The 26,789-nt window shown below is 41.3% G+C and overlaps 1 protein-coding gene across 11 annotated transcripts in view; it reads right to left on the reverse strand.

The window, feature by feature from the left end:
* satb2 (SATB homeobox 2) overlaps window positions 1-26,789 on the reverse strand; it is a 170,247-nt gene that overhangs the window by 137,744 nt on the left and 5,714 nt on the right. For all 11 annotated transcript variants that reach the window (XM_043692948.2, XM_043692945.2, XM_043692955.2 and 8 more), the window contains exon 3: window positions 23,996-24,172. In XM_043692948.2, coding sequence (XP_043548883.1) covers window positions 23,996-24,172 — 177 coding nt within the window. The remainder of the gene's footprint in view (window positions 1-23,995; window positions 24,173-26,789) is intronic.

Below are 26,789 nucleotides of genomic sequence, written 5' to 3' on the forward strand. Positions count from 1 at the left end.
GGCTCCTTTGATTACCATCGCTTTGTCTTCCAACGGGTTTTGTCAACTTTGTGATTCACAGAGTTAATTGGGATGCCTGGAACACGCATTACTCCCTTCTAATGCATTCGCTCACCTGGGAGAAATATTTAATCACTATGTCCAAGTTCTCCAAATGCTGCTTATTGGTCTTCCCCATTATTAATATGTCATCCAGATAAATGGCAATCTGGGGTAGCCCTTGTAAAATATTTTCCATAGTCTGCTGGAAAAGGTGCAGGCTGATGATACCCCAAATGGCAGTCTTGTATATTGATATAAACCCTTATGGGTGTTAATTGTGGCATATTTCTGGGACTCCTCATCCAGTTACAATTGCAGGTAGGCGTGGCTTGTGCCCAGCTTTGTAAAAGACAGCACACCCGGCCAATGTTGCGTACGAGTCCTCTGTGTGAGGGATTGGGTATTATCCAGCTGTGAGAAGTGGTTTACCGTTTGCGGGAAATCCTCGCAAAGGCAAACCGAGCCGTCAGGCTTCACAATCGGTCTGACTGAGGCTGCCCGTTCCACAAACTGCACTGGTTTGATGATCCCTTTGCCCTTTACTCACTAGTGCACAGTACACTGGCTGTAGCCAGCCAGCTCAGAGTCAATCCTCAACTGAGAAGATTCTAATCTCCTGGTTATATCTTTATTTCATTCTAAGTCCCCTGTTTATATCTTTTTTTTCATGTTGTGATCCCCTGTTCATATTTTATTTTCTCAAATGAAGAGATTCTATTCTCCTGGTTATACTTTTTTTAAGTCACCCTTTATTTATTTGAGTGCAGTACACTGGCTGTGGCTAGCCAGCTCGGAGTCACTCCCCTGAACTGAGGAGATTCTAAATCTCCTGTTTTTTTTTATTCTGAATCTCCTGGTTTGATTTGTTTTTATTCTGAATCTTCAGCTTGTTTTTTTTATTCTGAATCTCCTGGTTATGTTGGTCAGCCAAAGTTTTCTTGATTGGCCCAGGTTAACAACCCCAATCACCGACCTCATAGTTAACCAGATCCAACTAGTTGCAATCACTACAGGAAGGCAACTTAATTCAGTCCAGTAGTAGCATCTCAGAGCTTTGCCATCAGAATTGAATCCTGGGTGGGAAGGCCCAGACTCATTCTCTCCACCCCACTGCTAATGGGGGCCAAGTCATTGAAAGACCACGTCAAAGCCAATTCTCAGCCAGGCTGCAATTAAAGCAGCTTCAGGCAGGACAACAAACAAGGCAGCCTACCTGTCCTGCAAATCAGTGCAGGCAGGTTGTCAGTTGTGGGATTTTGTTTATTCCAAAAATATACTTCATTCATAAAAGAACTTTATGTACATACATAGTCACTAAAACAATTTGGGATCGTACATTCCTTGCATATGGAGAACAAAGAACGATTAGATTATGACTTTCCCAACAGTCCCAGTAAACCCAGAGGCATTTCTTACTTGTGCAAAGTACTATTTACACATATTTGAGGCACCAGGAGGGTCTGATAACTAAATGGACCCCCATTGTACTTTGGCCAAAAGGCCTTAGAGTTTGGTCTTTCCCCACTGCACATTGGCAGCAGCTGCCCTGAGCTTTAGTGCGTCTCTCAGCACATAGTCCCAGACTTCGGTATGTGCCAGTCTGAACACTCAGTCGAGGTCAATTCCTTACTCTGAAAGACCAACAAGTTTCAGGCAGATCAAAGAGAATCTTTCACTGAGTTGATGGCCTTCCTAGCGCAGTCAATGTTTGCCTCAGTGTGCGTTCTGGAGGACAGCAGGTAGAGCAAGGAGTCCTGCTTCATGGAGCTGAGTTGGAACGAACCTGAATAAAAACCACTGCGTCTCTCTCCAGACTTTCTTTGCAAAGGCACATTCCACAAGGAGATGTGTCTCTAACCCCTACCACACCTCCACTGACTCGTGTACCCTTGAAGAAATGGACAAAGGAAAGCTGGGTGGGTGCTGAGAGCCAAACTCTTTCTCGCTTCAGTTATCATCCCAAGAGATTTTATAGGAGCATGTTTAAACAAATATTTGTATTCAGGCAAAATGATTACTGCAAGGCAGTTGGACAAATGCGTGAATTTTCAGGACTTCTCAAAGAAGGGGAGAGAGAGAGAGAGCGAGACCAAGAGCGAGAGCTTTGGGGATGGAATTATGGACATTCCAGATAGGTGAAAGGATAGGGAAATTCCATGCAGGGATCTGAACATGAACGTGGCATTTTTAAATACAAGTGTTGATGAACTGCGACCCAATGTCAGTCAGTGATCCAAGAGTTATTGGGAGAACAAGGCGTGGTGTAAAATAGGAAACAGGAATTGAACACTGAAGCATAGGCCTGGACTGCTGTAATCTATATATTTGGTGTTAGGTGGTCAATTTACTTACTATACATTCAGGAAAACATTAAAGCTCCTTCTAAATGGCCTCTAAACATTTCTTAAAGTCCTCCTCAAAGTGACAACACACACAAAAAGGCAAGTTTAGTAACAAAGCAAAGTCATATGTTCAATGTTACTCTCTGCCTGACTATGTGCACACTCTGCTCAAAACTACTTCTGAATACTAAATGTCCTTTAAACTACAGAGAGCTATGAATTTCCTTCTGTTCTTCCTTGCGAAATGAGGTAACCAGACACTGTTAAGTAAAACCTGCCTTGCCAAAAAGCTCTATAAAGCAGTCAGCTGCCTGCGTCCAATCTACATGGGTCAAAAAGGAAACACTTCCTCAATACTGGTGAAAATGCTTTTGGCATGGCACTCATTCTAGATTCCCTACTGTATGGATACAGGCCATTTGGCCCATCAAGTCCACATGTTTAAATATCTGATGATTTATACAGTCAGGAAATGTATTTTGTGATGCAGTTGAGTGTAAATACAGTGACACAGAATCTACATCACAGAAGCAGGCCATTTGACCCATGTCTTCATGCTGCATACCAGTCTTCCCCCATCCTAATCATTTAACCTAATTAGCACAAATTTATATTCCCTTCCCATTTGTCTAGCTTCCTTTTAGACTATTCACCTTAACTGCTCCTTCTGAAGTGATTGCCTCATTCCAATCAATCTCTCAGTATAATTGTGTCACTTGGTGCCACACAAGTACTGGGCAATTGGCGTTTGTTATATAACAACTGTAAGGTCCACACTACACCGTGGCATTGGCTATCCATAACAACACATGATAGAACAGAACCATCCACCCCAACCAGTTCTTGGCTTGAAGAGACGTGTTTTTTATGTAATTTTACAAACTGCAAAATCAATCAGCTCTCCATTTATCATCAATTCGATGGTATTTTCCAACTTTGAATCCTATGAATTAACGAATAACTATTCACAGGCATGAGACCTCTGGGTGCCCAACATGGGAATTGGACGTTCACTTTGTCAGTTTTTAAAATTGTCTCGAGTCATACCGTTTGAAATAATGACACATGGAGCACTTCTGTCACAAGATAAATCGGCAACTTGAATGCATAAAACATTTCTTATCCTGAGGAAAGAATCTTTAGCAAAGCTCATGGACTTTTGAAAATACACTTCGCATTGATGTGAACCATGTTGAACTTCAGAGGTTTGCCAGATAGACATGATGCTATTCTAGTGAAATGATGCATATCCATGTGAGCAAATTTACCTTTTTATGGGAGATCTTCCTTCAGTTGATGAAAGGATTGCCAAATGCTTGTTCACAAATAGGCCAAGCAAGCATTTCACTTTTCACAGTGTGCCATTATTTCAGATCTCAATTGCAAATATTAGCCAGAAGCAACCCGACATTAAATAATTTTAATTGAGAAAGAGGTAGAGCCCAGCGTATAAGTCAAGGCCAATGGGAAAAGCCCTTTGAGCTTCAGATCAACATTTAGAAAATAAAGTGCAGCCAATTCCATCAGGACTTTGCCCCACTTCTTAGGTCCACCTGTTTATTGGCTCAGGTGGGAGTGGGTAAGCCAACGTCGATCTATAGCAACATTATCAAGGTATTGCCAGACAAATCCCAGGTAACTCTCAGAATTCCACCCTTCATTTTAGCAAGTATCTATAACCAAATTCAGGGGGGATGAATTAACTTAATCTAAAATGACTGCATTCACAGTAAGAACAGGGGCCAATTGGTTCTGAGTCAGCTCTTTACTAAAGAAATGTATAACTAATTCAACATTCAATCTCTCCCCTTAACCGTGTATCTTATTCAGCTTCAAATATGCATGCAATCTTCCCTTAAATAAACTTCAAACCTTTGCCTCAACAGTTCCCTGTGGCAATTTCTTTCATGTGGTACCAAACTTTGTTTGGAGAAACTTCTCTTAAACCCTCTCCCCACTGACATCCAAAACTGAGGGAGATACCCTTCGCTTTTCAATTTCTAAACCATAATCTCTATTAAATTTCTTCTGCTTGAACAGACATAGGAGTCCTATCATTTGTCTTTCTTCATGATTATAGTGTCCTAACTAGGCACCATCCTGGTGAATCGATGCTGGACGCTATCTATTGGTGGAATCTTCCCAACTGGAATGCTCAGGGACGACAGGAAGACGGAAAGATAATCGGATGAGTAGTCTGCAGGGAGATCCTCCACCACTTTCCCACTTTGTCAGGAATTCTGAGCAACAAAGCCTTCCTCCACCAATTGTGATCCAGGGATTGTCAATTAAACACTTAAAGACTTTTTCGCACCACTGCTATGATTAGCTCTTTTCCCAGCAAGTTAGCAAACTGCATCCTGGATCTGCCTCAATCTGGGACACAGGTGGAATAACTAGGGGCCATGACCCTCAGTATTTAGACTTCCCCCACCCCCCAAACAGCAACCACCACCACCCAAAATAAAATTCCTCTCAAGCCTACTGTTCCTGGATTTCTGGTTTACAAAGACACCAGCAGCAGCAACCTCTGGGACAGTGCGGTGACTCCACAGTGTCTCTGCCTCTGATTATTAAGCAGCTTCAAGTGGGAGTAGACATCACTATCCCAGGGAGTGACCCTGGCAGAAAGCCCAATTGATGACCACTTACATGCCTGATTGGTACATTATCCGAGTGGTTTTGTAGTTGACACTGCTGATGGATATTCCACTTGATTTTACCCCTACCACCCCACCCAGATAAAAAAGCAGAAGACTCCACTCAATAGCTTTAATGTCCTTCCCAAAATTAACTGCACTCAATATTCAAACTGTGGCCTAATCAACTTTTTACCTTCTATCTAGTTATAAAACGTTGAATTCTGTTAACCATTACATGCTTAGTTTATCTGAATTTGCATTTCCAGGAATTATACATGTAAGCATTTAGGTCTCTCTGTTCATCCACTCACTTTGGTATCTTATTGAGTAAATCTCATGTTCCTTTTCTTTTTACTCTCAAATGGTACTCCCTCACATTAAATTATATCTTGTTAGGCTACTTCTCCCGTAAATCTTTTCCGGTTCACTCATTGTTTCTCCAACATCTGACTATTATTTTCTAGCCAATTTTGAGATTAACAAACAAATACAGAGAATGCTGGCAAAACTCAGCAGATCTGGCAACATCCCTGTAGAGAGAAACAGTTAACGTTTCAAGTCTGACATGACTCTCATTCAGAACTTCAGAATCGAAACATTCACATTGTTTACTCCATGCCTCATATGATGTGAAAGGGAAATATTACATACTAATTATGAAATACTGGATGAACGGTCCTATTCTTATATTGTAATACCATAGAATTGATAGACCAATGGGACGTTCACACTGAGCAACAATGTTTGTGGGCAACTTGTTGGACCATACTACCAGGTTTTATAAAAGCAATGCAGTACAAATGCTGGAAATGTAACAAACACAGAGAATGCTAGAGAAATTCAACAGGTCTAGCAGCATCTGTGGAGAGAGCAACTGAGTTAACTCTTCTGAAAAAGGGTCGAGAGTGTGGTGCTGGAAAACACAGCAGGTCAGGCAGCATCCAAGGAACAGGAGAATCGACATTTCAAGCATAAACTCTTCATCAGGAATGCGTGGGTGGCCAAAGGGACTGAGAGATAAATGGGAGGGGGGGGGGGCACTGGGTTGAGGGTAGCTAAGAAGGCGATAGGTAGATGAAGGTGGGGGTGAATGTGATAAGTCGGAGAGGAGGGTGGAGCGGATAGGTGGGAAAGATGATGGACTGGTAGCTCAGATCAAGAGGGTGGAGCTGAGTTGGAAGTTGGATCTGGGATAAGGTGGGGGAGGGGAAATGAGGAAACTGGTGAAATCCACATTATGGTTGGAGGGTCCCAATGCAGAAGATGAGGCGTTCTTCCTCCAGGCGTCAGGTGGAAGGGTTTGGCAGTGAAGGAGGTCTAGGACCTGCATGTCCTAGGCGAAGTGGGAATGGGGAGTTAAAGTGTCCAGCCACCGGGTGGTAGGATTGTTTTGTGTAGGCATCCCAGAGATGTTCTCTGAAGCATTCTGCAAGTAGGTGTCCTGTCTTCCCAATGTAGAGGAGACCACATTGGGAGCAATGGATGCAAGTAAATCTACTTGGGAGCAATGGATACAAGTGGGGAGACAGGACACCTACTTGCGGAACACTTCAGAGAACATCTCCGGGACCCTCGCACAAAACAACTCCACCGTCCCGTGGCTGAACAACTTAGCTCCCCCTCCCACTCTGCCAAGGACATGCAAGCCCTGGGCCTCCTCGACCACCAAACCCTTACCACCTGATGCCTGGAGGAAGAACACTCATCTTCCACCTTGGGGCCCTCCAACTGCACAAGATCAATGTGTATCTCACCAGTTTCCTCATTTCCCCTCCTCCCACCTATCCCAGATCCAACCTTCCAACTTAGCACTGCCCTCTTGACCTGTCCGTCTTCCTTCCCACCTACCCATTCCATCCTCCCCTCTGACTTATCACCATCACCCCTACTTTCATCTAACTATTGCATTCTCAGCTACCTTCCCCCCAGCCCCACCCCCCATTCCCATTTATCTCTCAGCCCTCTTGGGCCACTCTCTCAATCCCGATGAAGAGTTTATGCTCGAGACGTCGATCCTCCTGCTCCATGGGCGCTGCCTGACCTGCTGTGCTTTTCCAGCACCACACTCTCGACTCTGATCTCTAGCATCTGCAGTCAGCATTTTCTCCTCTTCTGAAGAAGGGTCATACCGGTATCGAAACATTAACTTGCTGAGTTTCACCAACATTCTCTATGCCTGGTTACCTGTCCATTTAAAATGGATGATATACAATCACGCACTGCTGTTCTGAAATTGACTGATTGCAATCCTCTCCATTACAAAGATCATCTCTTCCACCTCTTCACTATCTCTGCCACTGCTATCTACTGCTGCAATCCTCATCCAGGCCTTTTCCACCCTCAGGACTCACCTTTCTTACATCCAACCTCCACCTTCGGAAAAGTTCAATTTCTCCAAGACTCTGCCAGCTTTTCCCATACCTGCATGATATTATATCTACCAATCACCCAATCCCTTGCTGATCCGTACTATTTCCAAGTCCAGCAACATCTCAACTTTTAACATCTAATTCTTATATTTAAATCCCTTTATCATCCAGCAGAGTTGGGAAGTTCAGAATTGAGTGAACATGAAGACCAAATGGAATTTGGAAAGCTAGAGGGCAGCATCATATACTCACGCGGTCAAATCATAGACAGATATCTCAAATTTGGCTTAGTCCTCATGTTGCTGTGCTGGTTCACAGAGAGGTGCTTCCAGATTCCTACAGTCATACTATGCGTAAGTCTACCTCATTGATCACTTGTTTATTGTACAACTACTCATGTTCTTCATGTGAGTTCATAAATGATAGTAAATATATATACATATTATACAGGTGTGCAGAAGGTACTGTGGTAGTATCCTTACCTCTGAGTCCAAGTCCCACCTGCTCCAGAGTTGTGTGCTAACATGCCTGAGCAGGCTAATTAGAAAATATCTATAGTCATGCACGCATCTGTCAGTTCTCTAGACACATTGTCCAGGCAATTAAGTTTGAGCATCATTGTTACTGGGACTGGTTTGTTGAAAATGCTGCAGAAATACATGGCTCCTGGAACAGAAATGATAAGCTTCGGTTGCCTAGCAGAATAACCCAAAGACGCACTTCAAGAAGGCAGCATAGTATTAGCTCAAGAGTGATACCTCCATATTAAAGCATCCTGAGTTTGTAAGGAACAGGAGTAGGCCAGGCAGTCCCCACCAGCCTATTCCACCATTCAATATAGAAAAACTGATTGTGGCTTTACTTCACTTTCTGCCACGTCCCCTACATCACTCACGTCTTTTGCCAATCAAAAATCTAACTCATCCTCAAAGAGCAGCAGTTGTGGAAGCAAGGTCATTGGGGACATTTAAGAGACTACTGGACATGCATATGGTCACAGAAAGTTGAGGGTGCATACTTGAGGATCAGTGGTCGGCACAACATCGTGGGCTGATGGGCCTGTTCTGTGCTGTACTGCTCTATGTTCTATGTTCTATCTATGTACAATGACCCAGACTCCAGTGTTCTTTGTGGAAGAAAATTCCAAAGGCTAATGTTTTAATTTATCCATTCATGGGATGTAGTTTCATGAATCAATAATGGTGCCAATCAAGCAAGCTACTTTGTCCTGCAAGTGTCAAGTTCTTTGAATAACATCGGAGCTGCACTCATCCAGGCAAGTGGGGAGTATTCCATCACACTCCTGACTTATGTCTTGTAGATGATGGACAAGCTTTGGTGAGTTAGAAAATGAGTTACTCGCTGCAGATTTCCTAGCCTCTGACCTGCTCTAGTAGCCGTTGTACAGCTAGTTCAATGGTCAATGGTGATGCCCAGGATGTTCACAGCAGGAGATTCAGTAATGGTGATATCATTGAATGCCAGGGGATAGAGGTTAGATCCTGTCTCGTTGGATAAATCGAAGAAGTTGGAATTGTTCTCCTTGGAGAGAAAACTGGGAGAAGATCAGAAGATATAGGTTTGCAAAATCATGAGCATATTGTTCAGAGTAGACAGACACTCGTGAAAAAAAAAACAAGAATGAAAGGGCGTGGATTTAAAGTGAAGTGCAAAAGAAGCAAGGGTGATGTGGTTTCACACAGTGAGTAGTTAGCATATGGAAGGCACTGCTTGGAAGTGCGGTAGAGGCATGTTCAATTGAGGCATTGAATGATTATGTGAATAGAAACGGTGTGTCATGGTGTGAGGAGATTGGCACTTGGTCATGAAGCTCATTTGAAGAGGCAGTGCAGGCATTATGGACTAGATAGCCTCCTTTTGCACCATAACAACTGTGATGATCACTCGCTGGCACTTGTGTGGCATGAATGCTACTTGCCTTTTGTCAGCTCAAAATGATCCCCAGGATGTTCCCGCTGGGTGAGGAATTTGATCCACATCTCCTTCTTAGAGGAGAGAACCCTTAACTTTAAACCTGTGAAACCTAGTTTTAGATTCTCCCAGGAATGGGATCATCCTCTCATTACCTATCATGTCAAGTCTCTCAGAATATTACATGTTTCAATAATATCCTGATGCTAACTAAAACCAGGCTTAATATCCACCTGTAAGATTATGGAGAAAATGCCCATCAGCAAATCACTCTTTATAATAAACAAAACCAGAAATTGCTGGAAAAGCTCATCAGGTCTGGTAGCATCTGTGGAGAGAAAGCAGAATTAATAGTTCAGGTCCAGTGCATTTCTGAGGAAGGGTTACTGGACCCTAAGTGTTAACTCTGCTTTCTCCTCACAGATGCTGCCAGACTTCCAGCAGATTTCTGAATTTTGTTACTGATTTCCAGTTTCTGCAGTCCTTCGGTTTTCTGTTTGCTCTTTATATTAACGTACCAACTCCAGTTTTTTAACACAGTGTGTTACTATGATTTGGAGGGCACTGCCTAAAATGCTGGTGGAAGCCAATTCAGTAACAACTACCAAAGGGAATTGGATATAGAGTTGAAAAAAATAATAATTTGCTTGCTATGAGAAAAAGCAATGGTGTGGAGTAATTGGATAGCTCTTTCAAAGGGTTGCTGTAGACATGAAGGACAACACAATCTACTTCTGTGATTTAATTCTAATATATAATTTGTTTGGACATGGTCTTCTGATGAATTATTGGGCATTTTCACTCCTCCCAACTATTCTGTCTGTCAGTTGTTGTCAGTCCCTGAAACGTTGACCTCTATTTTTGCTGTGCAGTACCTTGTTCTATAAACAGCAAAGACACCACTTCAACTTAAGACTGTGGCTTCACAGGGACATTTATTGGACTAAATACTACCCGCCTTATCCCTCATTACAGAACACAGTGTTCTACCACCAGTAGGCATGTTGATCACATCCAGACATGTTTTCATTCTCAAATTAATGTTGAGAAAAGTTACAATTCACTGTACTGAGCTGAGACCTGACAGAAGCTGTATTTATCCACCATACAATTACTAAAATATTAAATATTCTAGCTTCTAAATTAAGTCTGATTTTAGTGTTTGCATAATGATGAGTCATGTGTTTGTCACTTCACCTCCAGCAGCAGAACAATCCTCTTTCTGTGATGTAATATTAGTATAAAACGAAACATAATTTTGCCACAACACAAGGTTTAAAAGGCTCCAATAGCAAACAAACGAAAGGAAGCTTGTTTCCATAACAACTTGAATGTAAGACACCTTTTTAAACCTGTCTCAGAAGTTGGACAAGAAGTCAGGTTTCCTAATGAAATAATGCCCCTGTCAACCATTCCATTCACAACAATCAAGTTGGGGAGGGTTGCAATTTTTAGACCGATTTATCTGTCAGGAAACAGACAGGATCAAGTGCAAAGCTGGTTTTACATCTCTCCTAGTTCTTTCTCCAAGTAAGTCAATGGACAGTAACATTGGATGAGTGTGAAACCTGTGATCCTCCCAAACCTGTGGGTATTCTGCCATGAATTGGATTGACACGGGAGGGAAACAAGCATGCAAGGTTACAGAGGTAGAAAATGGATGGAAGTGACTGGATTCCTTAGTGGAGGTGGTTTTACATTAATGTGAAAACATAGGGAGGACGTTTCCAGGCTTTTGTTGTCTCTCATTTTATAATTGCACTGATTGAGGTTATCTGCCTTTTCAACCTCTCGTCTTGCCTCAGGTTGGGTGACACTCATGTTAAAGCACCAGCAGTTGTCTCGCTCTAATGACAGAGTAGCTGTATGGTCCAGTGCTTGTCAACATTGATTTAAAGTAGGTCAATTGTGTTTAATTCCAGTAATGCAGGTGTAACCATTTCCTTCACAGTTTGCATCCTGGTTCCTGGAAAGGAATAGGTGATGGCAAAGGTAACATCTTTACCTTGCCCAAATTCAAATCCAAACACTTGTATCCTATTTCCTTAGCATCATTCAGTTAGTAAGTGAGCTGGTGCTTTTCTCTATTCCTAACTAGTACTATCCACAGTCAAGAAGTGTTTAATGCTGACACAAGGGGTGCCGAGGAGCGGAACAATTATCAACTTATTGCTGCAGCATAAAGGACCAAGGTTATAGGTCATGTTAGGAACCACATAGGTTACTTTTCTATTGACAACAATGGGCATGCAAATCAGATGGTTACTGTAATGGGTTTCAACACCATCAGCTAAACTAGGTTTCCGAGATGGTAAGATGTCTCATTTTCCAGAAGTAACTCTCCTCATTTTTGCGTGACATTCACCAACAAAACTGGCATATTCCACTGCATTGGCACATTGCCATTCATTTCCCAGCAAGAGCAAGAACAAGTCCACATGGAATTCAGACACCCATCTCCACTATGTAAAGACTTCCTTATACACCTTTCCTGCCATTAATGTTACTCCTAATGACTCCAAAAATGCCATGACTACAGTTTTGAAGTGACTCTCATTTTTAATGTTTAAAAATAAAAGGCCTTCATTGTCTGGAATTGCCACAATCTGACCAAGAATTGGAAAATAGGAAGTGAACTGCTTGTTTTCCCAAACAATTTGTGACAACAAGGAATTATTTTATTGTATATCAATTCATAGCGCCATAAGAGAAAGAAGAAACTGTTGTATCATATGGACTTTAGTGAATTAAATAGAATCACATAGAATTTACAGCGCAGCTACAGACCATTACAGACAAACATTCTGTCCCAATGTTTATGCTCACGTGACTTTCCTCGCACTCGATTTAATTAATTTCATTTATCAACTTAGTCTTTGATCAATTTATGTCCAGACTGGTGAAACTCAACCCTAGGTGTCCCCATTTCCACAGATTGAAGTTAACAGCCAAAACTGCTAAAGCTCAATGCAGTTAAGGGCCCAAACGATTTTTCATACAATATCCAAACCAACACATAGAGCACACAATTTTGGCTCCTTGTTCTGACTCATAAACTTTGATCCTTGTAAAGTGCAGGCTTTGTTCATTGTGTGACTACACAGGGTTTTTAAATCTAAATTTCAAGGACTATTTTCAAGGCTTTAATGTATTCCCGTAAGTAAAACCAACTATTTGACCGAACATGGTAAAAACAGAGACATGGTCAAAGTATTTCTGCAACTCATGAATGGAATAAGATTGGCTTGTTAGAAAGATGGACATGACTTCACCATTTCTCAATTGTCACTGGGCATAGTTACTTTACCGATTCCTCCCTAACATGTCGACAGCAATCCCCAAAACTGTGAAGCTAGAGTCCCAATGTGGTATTTATTTGTTTTCTAACCACATAGTCTGCAGTCCTGCCCCTGCAGGAGAGGGTGCATCGATTTGTTTTCCTGTTGGGGTAAACCAGTGCCATTTTTATTGACTAACTAAAATAGGTACCTCTTGCAGTCCAAGTAATTACTTCACATTTTTTTTCACGTTACCATTTGTAATTTCCAATGCTGATGACATGTAATTAGCTGATTCAAAGGTGAATCATATTTGGCAGGTGAGACTGCATTCCATTCTCCTTCTGCACAGCAGCATGATTGAAGAGAAAGCTGATTTCCATGGGACAATCAAGAACTAGGAGCCACTGTTTAAAAATGAGAGGTCAAACATTTAACAGTTGCCCAAAATCAGGTCACCCAAAGATATGGGGAATTTATTTTTCTCTCAGGGGGTAGTGAGTCTTTCGAATTCCCTTCCTGAAAGGTGGTGGAAGCAGAATCCTTGAATATTTTTAAGGTGGAGAGCTATTCTTGTTAAACAGGGGCCAGAAGGGTAGCGGGGTAGGAGAGGATAATTTGAGATTACAATCAGATCAGCCGTAATCTTATTGGATGGCTTAAGGGCTGAATGGCCTATGTCTTTTCTACATTCCGCCTTTTTTCTCTGATGTCCTTGCAGAGCAGAACTGGAGAAATCAGAAGTGAACGCATCCACCCAGCATCAGCACACTAATCAGCAAGCACGGACTCTTGAATTAGTGCACTGCCATTTAGAGGGAATGGCACTCCTGCTCCTTATTTGTATCTACCTATGTATGCATTGGATACTGAGGTAAATCACAAAGCCAAAACTGGTTTCTGTTTCTGAGTACACACTGCTCCACAATAGTGTGACTAAGTATGGAGAGCAAACAAAATTCAGTCTTGCCTTGCATTGTGCAATCTACTGAAGTGCCACAAGGCTGAAGTGTTCGTAAGTTTGCATAAGCATGACTGTACACACAGATGAATTAGTGACTGTGGCCCTGCTGATGTCATCGGAAAACCAAATGCTTCCATAAAAGAGTTAAGTCCATAGCAGACAACGATACACAGCCACAGTTTGCACAGTCAGACTGAAGACCCTGAGGAGTGGGCAAGGTGTGGATGCCATGACAGGCAGTCAGCATCACTTAGGTGAGTGGATAATGGGAGGACAGGGGAAGAAGCCGATTGGTGATTACTGTTAGATTTTTCTACAATTCTAATTGTAATTAGCATTTATGACAGGTCAGCTCAGCCAAATGGAGTGTACATCCAGTGGTATGTGTAAAGTCACAATGTGATCCAGCTGTACACATCTGCAGGAAGTGTCATCAGCTGCAAAAGCTTGATCTTTAGGTTTTGGAACTTGAGCATCAGCTCGAGTCAGATATACATCAGTGAGGCAGAGTCCGACATGCAGAGCACACTTTGCGAGATAGTCAAACCTCAGGTTAGACACACACAGCAATGAGGAACAGGAAACTACCAGCCAATCTAAGAGGGCTAGGCAGACAGTATAGGAGTCTCCTGATTTTATTGCGCTTGATAACTGGTTTTCCATCCTGGATACTCGTGAGGGTGATTGTTTCTCAGGAGCATGCAGCAAGAACCAAGTCAGTGGCACTCCAGGTGACTGCTCTCTATGGGGGGGGAAATGAAAGAAGATCGGAAGAGCAGTTGGGATAGGGGATCAGACAGACCATTCTGTGACTGTCAATGTGACGCAAGGGGGATTCCTTTCCTCCCTGGTACTCGGGTGAAGCATGTTACAAAACAGCTGCAGGACATCCTTCAAGGGAAGGGTGAACATCCAGAGGTCATGACCCACACAGGTACATGTGACATTGGTCAGAATGGGAATGAGATCCTGAAAGTAAATTTCAGGGAGTTGTGTAGGAGACTGAAAGGCAGGGCTTCCAAATCAGTTGTCTCAGGATTACTGTCAGTTCCATGTGCTACTCAGCATAGAATTAGAAGAACTGAGGAATTGAAAGCTGAAAAGTGTTTAATATGTTGAACGAGGCAGCAAAAAGCTTTCAGAGACTTAAAATGATTTTATTGTAAATCTATAATTTAGCATAAACTCTACATCACAAAGGGGCAGTGTAACAACAGCAAACGTGAGGGAAGGGTAGGGGGAGAGGAAGGAGACTAAATCAAAATAAAGTTGGAGGGGAAGGAAGGCATTCAACCCCCACATCACCTACCTCTCTCTAATTTCTTCAAGAATGTTGGTGAACACTTCATGTTCCATTTCCAAGGACACCCAGCCACAAATGTAGCCATGGAAGATGGGAAGGCTGTGGGAAACAATGAACCCTCTGCGGCCCACTGTCTGAATCTGTTGATGGCAACCTTGGTCCAGCACAGGGGCAGACCCAGAGAGCCCTGTTGTTTATTATAAACTTTTTAATCAACAAGTTCAGAGATGTTATAACACACCTCTGGAACATTTGAGACTTGAACCCAGGACTCTTGGTCTAGAGGTAGGGATACTATCACTGCACCACAAGCATGCTTCAGCCTTGCCCTTAAACACAAAGTCCAATGCACATCACTTGCTCTCACTTGGGATCTGTTCTGATTGACCCTTACAAGGATCTGCAATTCTAACACTGACTGACGGCAGAAGTGAATATCAGATTTTAAAGGCTTTGGGACCTATTCGAGGGATTCTGGGACCGAGATAAAATATTCTTGCAGAGCAAGAATACTAAATTGGCAAAAAACTAAATTGGGGAAAACTAAATTGGCAAAAATATCACAATCTGAGAACAAACGTAGAGTGGGGAACTGGATTCAGAAACTCAATAACTCCAAAAGACAGAGAAAGGGGAACTTGGAAAAGGATAGCACAGACAAGTGGCAGCATTAAAAAGTACATATGGAAAAATAACAAGTACAGTAGACAAAGCCAATAGACTGAGGGCATAGATAGACACATGGCAGCATGATATCATTATTATAATGGAAGGATGGCAGCTCAATACTCTGAAAATCGAGTTTTCAGCTAGGATAGAGGAAGGGATTATAAAGTGGGAGTGTACGGACCTGTTCAGAGACATTGCTACACATCTCTGGAACAGGTGGGATTTGAACCAGGACCTCCTGGCTGAAAGGCATGGGCACCACCAAAGCCTCCTCACTAGGCTGTATCATTATTGATTAATCATCAATTATAGCTGTCAGGAAGCATGCTATACTAAATTAACCATTTAGTTGAGGTCAGAAACAAACTGGGGGCAGCCATGCTATGAAGTGTGTGTTAGAGACCCACAAATAGTTGGCTAGATTACAGGAGCAAATCTCTGAACAGAGAAATAATATTTGGGGTTTCAACCATTCAAATATCAGTTCAGATACAAAATGTGTGAACTGCTTTCAAGAGACCTTTTTAAGCCAGTGTGTAAGAAGCGCAATGGCAGAAGGTGCAATTTTAGATTTAATCATAAGGAGTGAAGCTGGTCAGATGGATGTAGTAGCAGTGGGTTCCCAGTTTGGAGATAGTAATCCTAACTACCAGATTCAGCATCATTATGAAAATGGATAGAACTGAAATAAAAGTTTCAAATTGAAGGAAGGCAAACTTTACAAAGTGAGAGATGATCTGGCCAAAGTGGACTAGTTACAGCTACTTGAATAAAAGTAGTGGCAAATCAATAGGAGACATTCAGAAGTGAGGTTCTGGCATTGGCACTGTGTAGACATGACCCAACAACAAAAAGGCTGGCAATACTAAATCCAAACTCCTCCCTCCCCTGCTGATATAGAAGTAAAGAAGGTAAAATGAAGCAGAAAGACAGAACTTATGACAAACTCAAAAAAAGCAAAAATTGGATACACAAAAAAATTGACAAGTCAAATTAAACAATACCCAAAGATGTTTTATCAGTACATTAAGAGTAAAAGGATGACTTTAAAAAAATGATTGCACCTATTAGATGTATGTGGTAACTTGCACTTGGTACAGAAGATGGGAAGCAGGGTTCAAAATGAATAAACCCGATAACTGCAGATGCTGAAGATCTAAAACAAAAATAAGAAATTGCTGGAGAAACTCAGCAGTGGAAAAATTTCTTCAGAAGGGTCACTGGACTTGAGAAGTTAACTCTGCTTTCTCTCCACAGATGCTGCCAGACCTGCTGTGTTTCTCTAGCAATTTCTGTTCAAAATTAATATTTCATGCCTTCGCATAGGAGAAGAATAGTGTAGAGATTCCAGTTAAAGAGGAGGTGTGTGAAATATTCAACAAAATAAGTAAAATGAGAAGAGAAGCAACTGGGGAGACTGATCTCATTGGAAGATGGATAAATCATCAGGGCTGGATGAAGTCTATGCGAAGCTGTTAAAGGAAGCCAGGTAGGGAAAGAGATGCTCTGAGGTTCATTTCTCAACCCTCACTAGATACAATCAAGGTACCAGAGGATTGGAGGTGTGTAAATGTTACATCATTATTCAAAAAAGGAGCGAGGGATATTCCAAATAATTATAGGTTCATTGGTCTGACCTCAGTGGTGGGCAAATTCCTGAAATCAATATGAGTGATAGCATTTTCTATTACTTGTAAAGGTATGAATTAATCATGGATAGTACAAATTGCTGTTAAAGGAATGCCATGTCTTACGAATTTAACAGAATTTTTTTGACTAATTAACAAGGAGGATTGATGAGGATAGTGCGGTGAATGGTAGATATTGTCTCCCTGGATTTTAGTAAGACATTTAACAAAGTCCAAAATGGCAGATTGTTAAGAAAGATTAAAGCTCATGGGATGCAAGGGAATGTGATGATTTGGATCCAAAGTTGTCTCAGTGACAGGAAACAGAGGGTGATGGCCAGGAAGTTTTGGCAAATACAAAGTATTTTCCAGTGGTGTTTCACAGGTATTACGTCCCTTGCTGAATGTAACATATATTAATGATTTAGACCCACATGTGGGAAGCCTAATTGGGAAGTTTGCAATCAACACATAAATCAACTGAGTAATTGATAGTGAAGAGGATGGCTGTCAACTGCAATGATAGTGCTATTTGTTTAAAATTATTATTTAACGGGTACATTTTTAATTGACAAATATTTGTAGAATCATGCATTTCAGTGAAGGAGTGTAAGGGAGAAAATGAATGGTTAGAATGTGAAACATGCAATGGCATGGATGAAATGAGACAAATATGATGGATATATTTAAATAGATGCTAGGTAAGTACATAAGGGAGAAAGGAACAATAAGAAATGATTATATGGTTAGGTAACATAGATGTAGTCTCTTTCAGAGCATAACAACTGACACCAATCAGTTTAGAATGACAAAATTGTTATTGCAGTCGGTGATCTGTTATTGTGCTGTACGTTCTCTATAGCTTGCTGTGATTCTGCACTTTGGGTCACAGATCGAATGGGACAGCCAACTTCAGCCAACCTCTCCTTATCTACCTTTATCTTGACCAAATGTCCTGGATTGGTGCACACTCCAAATGCATTGCTTGCTCCTGATGGCTGCATGCCATGAAAAGGAAGATTGCCAATGTTGCAGGACAGCTCAGTGATGCCAGTGTGGGAATACGATTACATCATCAAAAGAGATTACGAGGGACAGTAGCATTTTGAGGATCAGAATCAAGGCTTAAATAATGGCCTTTACCAAGGCTGAGGCATTGAGCAGCTAAATGTTAGGGGCCATCTTGTAGGTGAGGGGTCAACAATAAGTTGTTCTTCACTCTAGTAGATAGAGCGAACATCCCAAGAATATTTGCAAACCAGGAAATGGAAGGGTGAAATTTCAGGGAATTACAATCACTAGGGGAGCAGTACTGAGTTAACTGTGGATTAGTCAGCGGGCTGACAAGTCCCAGGTCCTGATGCATTGATTTTAATTTTCCAAAATCCTTTAGATTTGGAAAGATTCCATTAGAATGGATAAGAACAAACCCAAGTCCTTTATTCAGAAAAGGAAGGAGATGGAAGGCAAGAAACTGCACACAAGTTAGCTTCACATCTGTCACAGGGAAGTTGTTACTGGCTATTATTAAAGATGCTATAGCAGGACACTTCAAAAAATTCAAGGTAAACAGACAGGGTCAGCATAGTTTAATGAACCTTTTTGAATTCTTGAGGAAGTAACCTTGCTGGGGGTAACAGGGAATCGGTAAATGTACTGTACTTGGACTTCCAAAAGACATTCAATAGAGGGTAACATTTTAGTGTTAATAGGAGATTGTCTTGCTAACAACAAACAGATTAGGCATAACTTGTTTTTTTTCTGGCTGGCAGGGTGCAATGGTGCAAAGCACACAAAGTAGCTACAAATACAGATAAGGTAAGTGAATGTACTGTGTACAGTATTAGTCTCCTTATTTAGATAAAGTTGTAAATGTATTGGAAGCAGTTCAGATGAAGGTTTTGTGAGGAACAGTTGTATGAGCTAGGCTTGTATCTGCTGGAGCTTAGCAGGGTAGGAGGTGACTTGAATGAAACATGTAAGATATTGAGGAATCTTGCCAGGGTGGATGTAGAAAAGACATTTTCAGTTGTGGAAGAATCTAGTACTAGAGGTTGTTGTTTAAAATAATGGTTGACCCACTTAAAATAAAGACTAGGGAGATTTGTTTTCTCACAGCTGATTGTACATCTTTGGAACTCTATACCTCAAAGTGAGGGGAAAGCATGGTCTCTGAATATTTTACAACACAGTGATAGATAGGCTCTTGATAAACAGTTTTCAGGGGTGGACAGGAATGGGGGGTAATCAAATCAGCCATGATCCTATTAAATGACAAAGCAACCTCAAGAAGCCCTACGGTCTTCTTCTGTCCTGATTTGTATGTTTGTACATTAAGGCCCTCTCACACCACCAGGGAAAGTTGAGGCTTTCATCAACATTCCCCAAAGTGTCACACTGTCCTCTGATTGGCAGCCTAGGAAGCAGCAGTATGTGAGGCAGACAGAAAAGAAACTCCCTCCCCAGTGTGAATATACTTTTGAAAGCAATTAAAACTCCTCATCACGCAAACACCATAGAGTCATAGAGATGTACAGCATGGAAACAGACCCTTCCGTCCAACCTGTCCATGCCGACCAGATATCTCAACCCAATCTAGTCCCACCTGCCAGCACTCGACCCATGTCCCTCCAAACCCTTCCTATTCATATACCCATCCAAATGCCTCTTAAATGTTGCAATTGTCCCAACCTCCACAATTTCTTCTGACAGCTCATTCCATACACGTACCACCCTCTGCGTGAAAAAATTGCCCCGTAGGTCTCTTTTATATCTTTCGCCTCTCACCCTAAACCTATGCCCTCTAGTTCTGGACTCCCTGACTCCAGGGAAAAGACTTTGTCTATTTACCCTATTCATGCCCCTCATAATTTTGTAAATCTCTATAAGGTCACCCCTCAGCCTCTGACGCTCCAGGGAAAACAGCCCCAGCCTGTTTAGCCTCTCCCTATAGCTCAAATCCTCCAACCCTGGCAACATCCTTGTAAATCTTTTCTAAACCCTTTCAAGTTTCACAACATCTTTCCGATAGGAAGGAGACCAGAATTGCATGCAATATTCCAACAGTGACCTAACCAATGTCCTGTACAGCCGCAACATGACCTTCCAACTCCTATACTCAATACTCTGACAAATAAATGAAAGCATATTTCCAAACCCAGGTTTATCTACAAGTTGTGGAAGAATCTAGTACTAGAGGTCGTTGTTTAAAATAATGGTTGACCCACAAGCATGTTGATATATAGTTAAATCAAGTATTTACAAAAGAAGAGACCTTACAGATTTCAACACTTTAACTGCAACCAGGCTTTAAGTAAATGAATCTTAAAACAAGACAACGGCTAGACATAATCTCAAAGTTCATTCAAAAAAAAATTCTTAAAACCTTCATTTTAGCACCTATTTGTTAAAAATAAATATTCAGGGTGATATACAAGGTGAAGATGCATCACTAGATAATCGCATATCTAAAAAGTAGTTGCATTTCAATATCTTCTTTACTGTCGAAAAATGTTTCAAAGTTTGTACAGGTAAGATTTGTTTTAAAATACCAAACCAAACAATGATATATTAGCAGGAGTGTCAAAACGTAAATCAAAGAAATCATTTTATGGAGTGTCATTAAATGAGAAGGGAGGCAAAGAGTTTTCACACATAAAATTACTGCCCATGAGACCTAGGCAATGGAGGGTGCAGCCACAGACGCTGGGATCTTGATATGGGGGCTGTGCAAGAGGCTATCAGCAGAGAATTGCTGATTTCTGGAGGGTTATTGGAAGAGATTAAGGTGGACAACACCACAAAGAGATGTAAACAGGAGAGTGAAAACTTGAAGTTTGAGATGTTGGGGAACCAGGCACTAATACAGGTCAGCAAGGATAAAGTAAATGAATGATAGGAACTTCATGTTGAATAAGATATAAGCAACAGAGTTTTAGATGAGTTCACAATATTAAAATAATCAAGTTTGAAGGTCACAAAGAGATGATGGTTTCCACTGCAAATAAGCTGAGGTAGATGCAGACAACTTTGTGAGAAAGAGAATGTAACGTTCTGGGTTGAGCAGACTGCTGAGATTGTAAACAGGCTGACTCAGCCTGACACAGTCGTCAAAATGTTGGGCTACAGTTAGTGATAAGGATACACAGCTGAGAGCAGAAGCAGAAGGTGAGGATTTTGATCTTCACAATCAATGATGCATGTCAATCATGTGAGAGCACCAGCTGGGTGCTCTAGGACTGGGTTCTGCCTGCCCTCTCATTCAGCACAACTCACACTTAATAAAGTACAGAGGTGGATATGTCTTGGAGCTTGTCTCTGACCTTAGAGACCTACCCACTGGAAGTATATATTGGGAATTTAAGCATGTGCTGTTCACACTTCTCCAAACAGTAATCAACACTTGGGAAAACGTGAAGTACACACCCGAGTGTTTGACCTGCTGCTAGCCAGAAAGGGTGTCCCTATTCTGCAACACAAAGTTGGAAAATTACCGCATGATATAAGATCCAGTGGTTGATTTAATCAAGCTGGTTCAGGGTGACATCAGTCTCACAAGGCTAATATATAATCTGGAAGGTATCAAAATTTCAAACTGACTAAATCTTACAAAATTCAAACTTGTTCTCTTATATTCTTTATTCCAACTCTTGGTTACATATATTTTGTGTTTTCAACCCATTTGCAGAGAAACTAGTGTAACTGGAATGGGGCCCTGAGTCAGCCAAGGAATCTAAATGGATGCAAATACAATAACAAGTTCCTGCTAAAGGAGACACACCAAACTCTCAGCCCAATGCACTACAGATAACTGCTCCATGCTGGCTGTTCCCAATACCAGCAAAGTCAGGAACTGAGTTAGGACCAGACAATCCTAGTGGGTCAGATGCCTCAAGGAGATGCAGTCCCCAGACCAAATATGTACAGGAGCTCCCCTTCCAGTCAAAATCCTTCACTCTCCAGGGTGAGCAATATTCTTTCCCACGATTTTCAAAAAGCAAATGACCTTCCAATATGTAGGATGGAATGGGGCTGGAAATGGATGGGTTCTTCTGGAACCCAAACTTATTAGTAGATCTCTTTCACTAGCATCAGGGCCTCAGATCTCGGTTAGAGGTTTTCCCATTTGTCTTAATTAGCCATTTTTATTGTCACATTTCTCAGTTCTTCTAAGAAGCAAGGCTACTTCTTTAACCAAGCTTTCGAATACTGTGCTAATGTTTCCTCACTGTCTCCATGTTAGTTTTTATCAATCGTTATGTTCTTTTGAAGACCCTTAAGAGATTTTACTTCATTAAAGCTGCTATATGAATGGAAGGTGTTGACTATAGATTATGAAGGCTATGGACATCTATGTGGCTAGTATCAGCACCCATTGATCACTAGCATCTGCAGCCTGAGACTCACCACATTTAGAGTTTCTTCCTATCAAACTGGGGAGCCTGATACCAGACAAAACCTCTAAGTGGGAACCCAGGTGAAATCCCTGAAACTGTCTCATTAAAATGAACTGGATTAGGGTCCAGACTGGATTTCAGTCCCAGACTCTAAAAACAGCAGATCACTACTTTATTGAGCATAAGACAGCACGTCCAGGTAAAACGTCCAGCATCTCTCCGAAAAGATCTGCTAGTGTACAGGACTGCCGAGAATCCTATGGTAGTTGTAAATCTCTTCAGGTCCTCAGTTACCAAATTCTTGGTACTATTGTGGGTATTTTTGTTTTTGCTATCTCATCTACTCATGCAAATTATTATGAATGGCACAATTGTGTCTCCACCAGTATTAAAAAGCACAAATTGCACATGAAATTACCACACCACACAATCCATCTCACTTTAAAGACTCAAAGTGAAGGAACAAGACATGAATTTCTGTGATCCCATTCCAATGTATTGAAATGATCTGTAAATGCTAAACCCTTACACTAATGGTGATTAAGCTTGGTAAGAATGAATTGAAAAATTAAACTTTTAGTCAAATGATTTAAAAAGTGCATGACGTAATACAATACATCTTTAGATGTGTTTTGACTATTGATATTAACTCTGACTTCCCACTGCTGTTAAATCTGTGCTGCATACCGTGCTGTTTTTAAGTCCTCAAATGATTCCAAAACTCAGTTTTTTTTTACTCCTGTGTTGAGTTCTAAACCTCCATTCAGATTTCATTCACACTAAGTCTTTAGACCACAACACTGCCATTACAGTTCAAGGGCAATGTGAAGATGGTGGAATAGATTGACGACTGCAAATAATTTAACCTGCCCAGCAGGACCATTAAATTTAGGATTCTCAGAAAGTCCTCTCAAACTATTGTCAAAAACATGATTCATTCTATGATTGCAGACAATTCATAGTACCTTCCTGTACATTGCATGCACCACCATTAAAACAAACTGCTTAATTTCACAAGTTTTGGCAAGTTATAATGCCTGAGTGAAATGTCATGATATCTTGCTGTTCGTGATACTGCACATTTATTTCCCAAGCAAAAAGTATAAAATTAGGAACTCTTCCACATAAAATTACTAACAGATGATTTCTGATGCCATGAGACATAATAGTATTGTAACGATTACAATTGCCGTGTCATCCCCAAAACCACTTGAGGTCCTATTGATATGAGTTCTGTGGGATGTTACCACTGTGAGGTTACATTTCACAGAAATAGTGACCAAGCTCTCATTGTTGAGACATCGCAATGAAAACCGACTGTCCAACCCTTCAACTCTACAGCAAGTTTCTGACTCTGGATTAAATGGCAATTTCTCTCTCTCTCTCTCTCTCTCCAAATCGGAACACAAATAGGGAAAACTATTTCCTACCTTGAGCCTGTGCTGCAGAACTGTGGGAATATCCAAGGGATAAAAGGGCTGTCTCGATGAGCTGATTAAACAGCACGTCTTTACGGATCAGCACAAACTCGGCATGCTCTTCTTTGCCTTCGCATTCCACAGGATTGTCCGACTGCTCGACCACACAAAACACTGGCAGGGTTGATCCTGAATGAGGAGGTGGTGGTGGTGGTGGGGTGGGGGGCAAGAAAAATCCAAATAATACACGAAGTTTTGTTTCGAAAACAGTCAGACTTGATCAGAGCCCAGCCCCTGGTAATGCTGTTTGACAGCACCGAGATTTTACTCGTTGACTTGTTTATTCATGCTCTCTGTACATCACTGGGTTTGGTAAACAGACCAGGTTTCGAAACTCGAAAAGACTGTCTCTATTGTTTACCACAGCACTACCGGCACCGTCCTTTCCCCAGCCCGTGGAAACTTCGAAAAGTCACTGGGGGAGATTGCCTGAAATACTTTTTTTTCGTTCTTCTACCCCCAAAAGTGAAACTGTTTTAATTCCCTCTGCCACTGTGCCAGCAAGCACATTCGGTGCACGCGGACTGAATATGGAAAACAAAATCCTCTAGCAAACAGAAAACCGCGAGGTTCCGCTGCAAACAAAATAAATCACATTGCACTTCCCAGAAATTTAAGCCAGAGGAATTATTTTTTCTACTGTGAAGTGATCAGGGTGTTTCCTCGTTTTAAAAGAAACAGTTGCAAAACGTTCTCACCCAGTTTAACGTTATTCCTGGATTTTTTTTTAACCCAACGTTTTTTTTCCAGCAAAGGAATTTGGCAGGGGGTTTAAGGGTAGGCTTTGGCTTGCAGTATTATTGATTTTACCGATCCGTACAGGAAACTGAGTCAAGACGTTAAGTTTTTCATAGGCTGACCTTTTCTAGCAGTATCCTTAACCTATATTCACACAGCTCTCTGACAGTGTCCGACTCATTAACCTACAGGCTCACAATCTTTCAAGGTTGCCCACTGCTCAGAAAACAGTGTATTTTTTAAAAATCACAAAATATACAAAAACGAAAGGCGAGATGAATTTAACGGTAACTGTATTTCTCTGTACGTCTGATCGTTAAGGATTGGTCAATCTTCTGTAAGTACTAATTCAGTTAAGATGTCAGTTACTAAAACTCACAGGCAAATCAAAGCAGAGGCGAAAGGTGATCTTAGTCAGGTCAGTTCATCTGCTCCTGGTCACGCTCCGTTTGTGGAGTGTGCTCCATTCAATCATTGAGTGGGTTTATAGTTTCCATTAAATAAATGTTTTATCCTGAGCAAATAAATTTACAAAGAAGTGTTCAATATCTCCATTCCATAAATTACAACCTTCGCTGAGATACAAAATACAACCAGATCCCTTGGTCGTGGGGTGATTGTGTTGGAAAGGGATGCACTTCAATACAGCAAAAGACCTTTTTTCGTTCTTTGATATCTGAGCATTCTCTTTTTTTCCATCTGAATGAGAGTGGGGAAGGTGCAGCAACTGTTGCCGACTGAAAGGTAATAAATGCCTTCTACCCACGGGACCCACAGGAAACATAAACTTGTATTTAAAGCTCACTTCACTGTAGTCTGACAGTATACAAACTTTACGTTTGATTACAAAACCTTAGCAATTTACTAATCCGCCAGCCTTGTTGGTTTACCATTATCTTACACACTGTGCCAGATCAGAGTCTGGTTTGACCTATGTAGGTGTCACCATACGTTTGCAACAAATGGGCTTCGATTACAGACTCTCAGTTTTACATGCACTTTGTTCCTCGTGAATATTTATTGCCGATTTTGCAAGTGCTCATTTTTAATATCCATAACATTTTACAACGCAAAACATGTCCTCTCAGAAAGTACAAGGACAATCCATTTCGCCGAGGCCCAACTCAGGGAACAGTCAATATTTTCACTCCGAGTGTCTCAGCTCAAACTTCTTAATAATGCAGTCACCAGACACAACAGGTTCTTTTATCCGGTAGCCCACAGTAATTTATACACCTAGTTTTCGCCAAGTCTGATAGTTAAATTGTCACTTGGAATGTAACTTTCTTTCCTGTAATCACTTTGATTCTTTAAGAGACAAGCATATGAAGGTTATTTCCTATTTCTTTTAATTTGAGTAATGTTAAGAGCAACAGGATTGTAATCTTTTCGTTGCTCTAGTAAGCTATGATCTGAACCTATCATTACTGTGGGATCAAATCAACATCTCACTTGTTCAGACATCTGACAGGGACTACAGTTAACCTCAGAAAGCCACCCAGCAGGGCAGACATCTGAATATCCTGGATTATCAAGGATATATTGAAATATAAAGGAACTGTTAACAAATAAACGCCCTAATAACAACTCGTGCAAACGGGAGATTTAGTAATTTCCTTGATCACATTCACAATGTGACGCGCGCAGGAATAATACTTTCGGCAGTTTCTAAGTCCAGACGGTGCTCTTGGCGAGGTTACAGTAACAACCTGGCGTCTTGGTGCTACAACGTTTTGAGTTTTGCGTTCAGATGGCATCAAGTATTCAGTGAGCAGCACTTGCAGAAGTAATATTCATGATCTGGTTTTGCAGAGCAACTTCGTAATTCAAATGACTGCTTTTTAGTAAAATCTACTTGTCGACTTCTAAATATCGGGGGTGAAATGCCTGCGGATCTCCCCGTCTGCTATTAGAAAAACAGCAAACCGATTCCACCTGATAAATAATGTTCGCGCAGACATTCACCAGTACATCCGATATGCAAGGATAGTAGGACTCTCTGGTGAAT

The sequence above is a fragment of the Chiloscyllium plagiosum genome, unplaced genomic scaffold, assembly GCF_037043375.1.
Source record: "Chiloscyllium plagiosum isolate Xiang-an unplaced genomic scaffold, Cpla_swu_hap1 HiC_scaffold_7, whole genome shotgun sequence".
NCBI lineage: Eukaryota > Metazoa > Chordata > Chondrichthyes > Orectolobiformes > Hemiscylliidae > Chiloscyllium > Chiloscyllium plagiosum.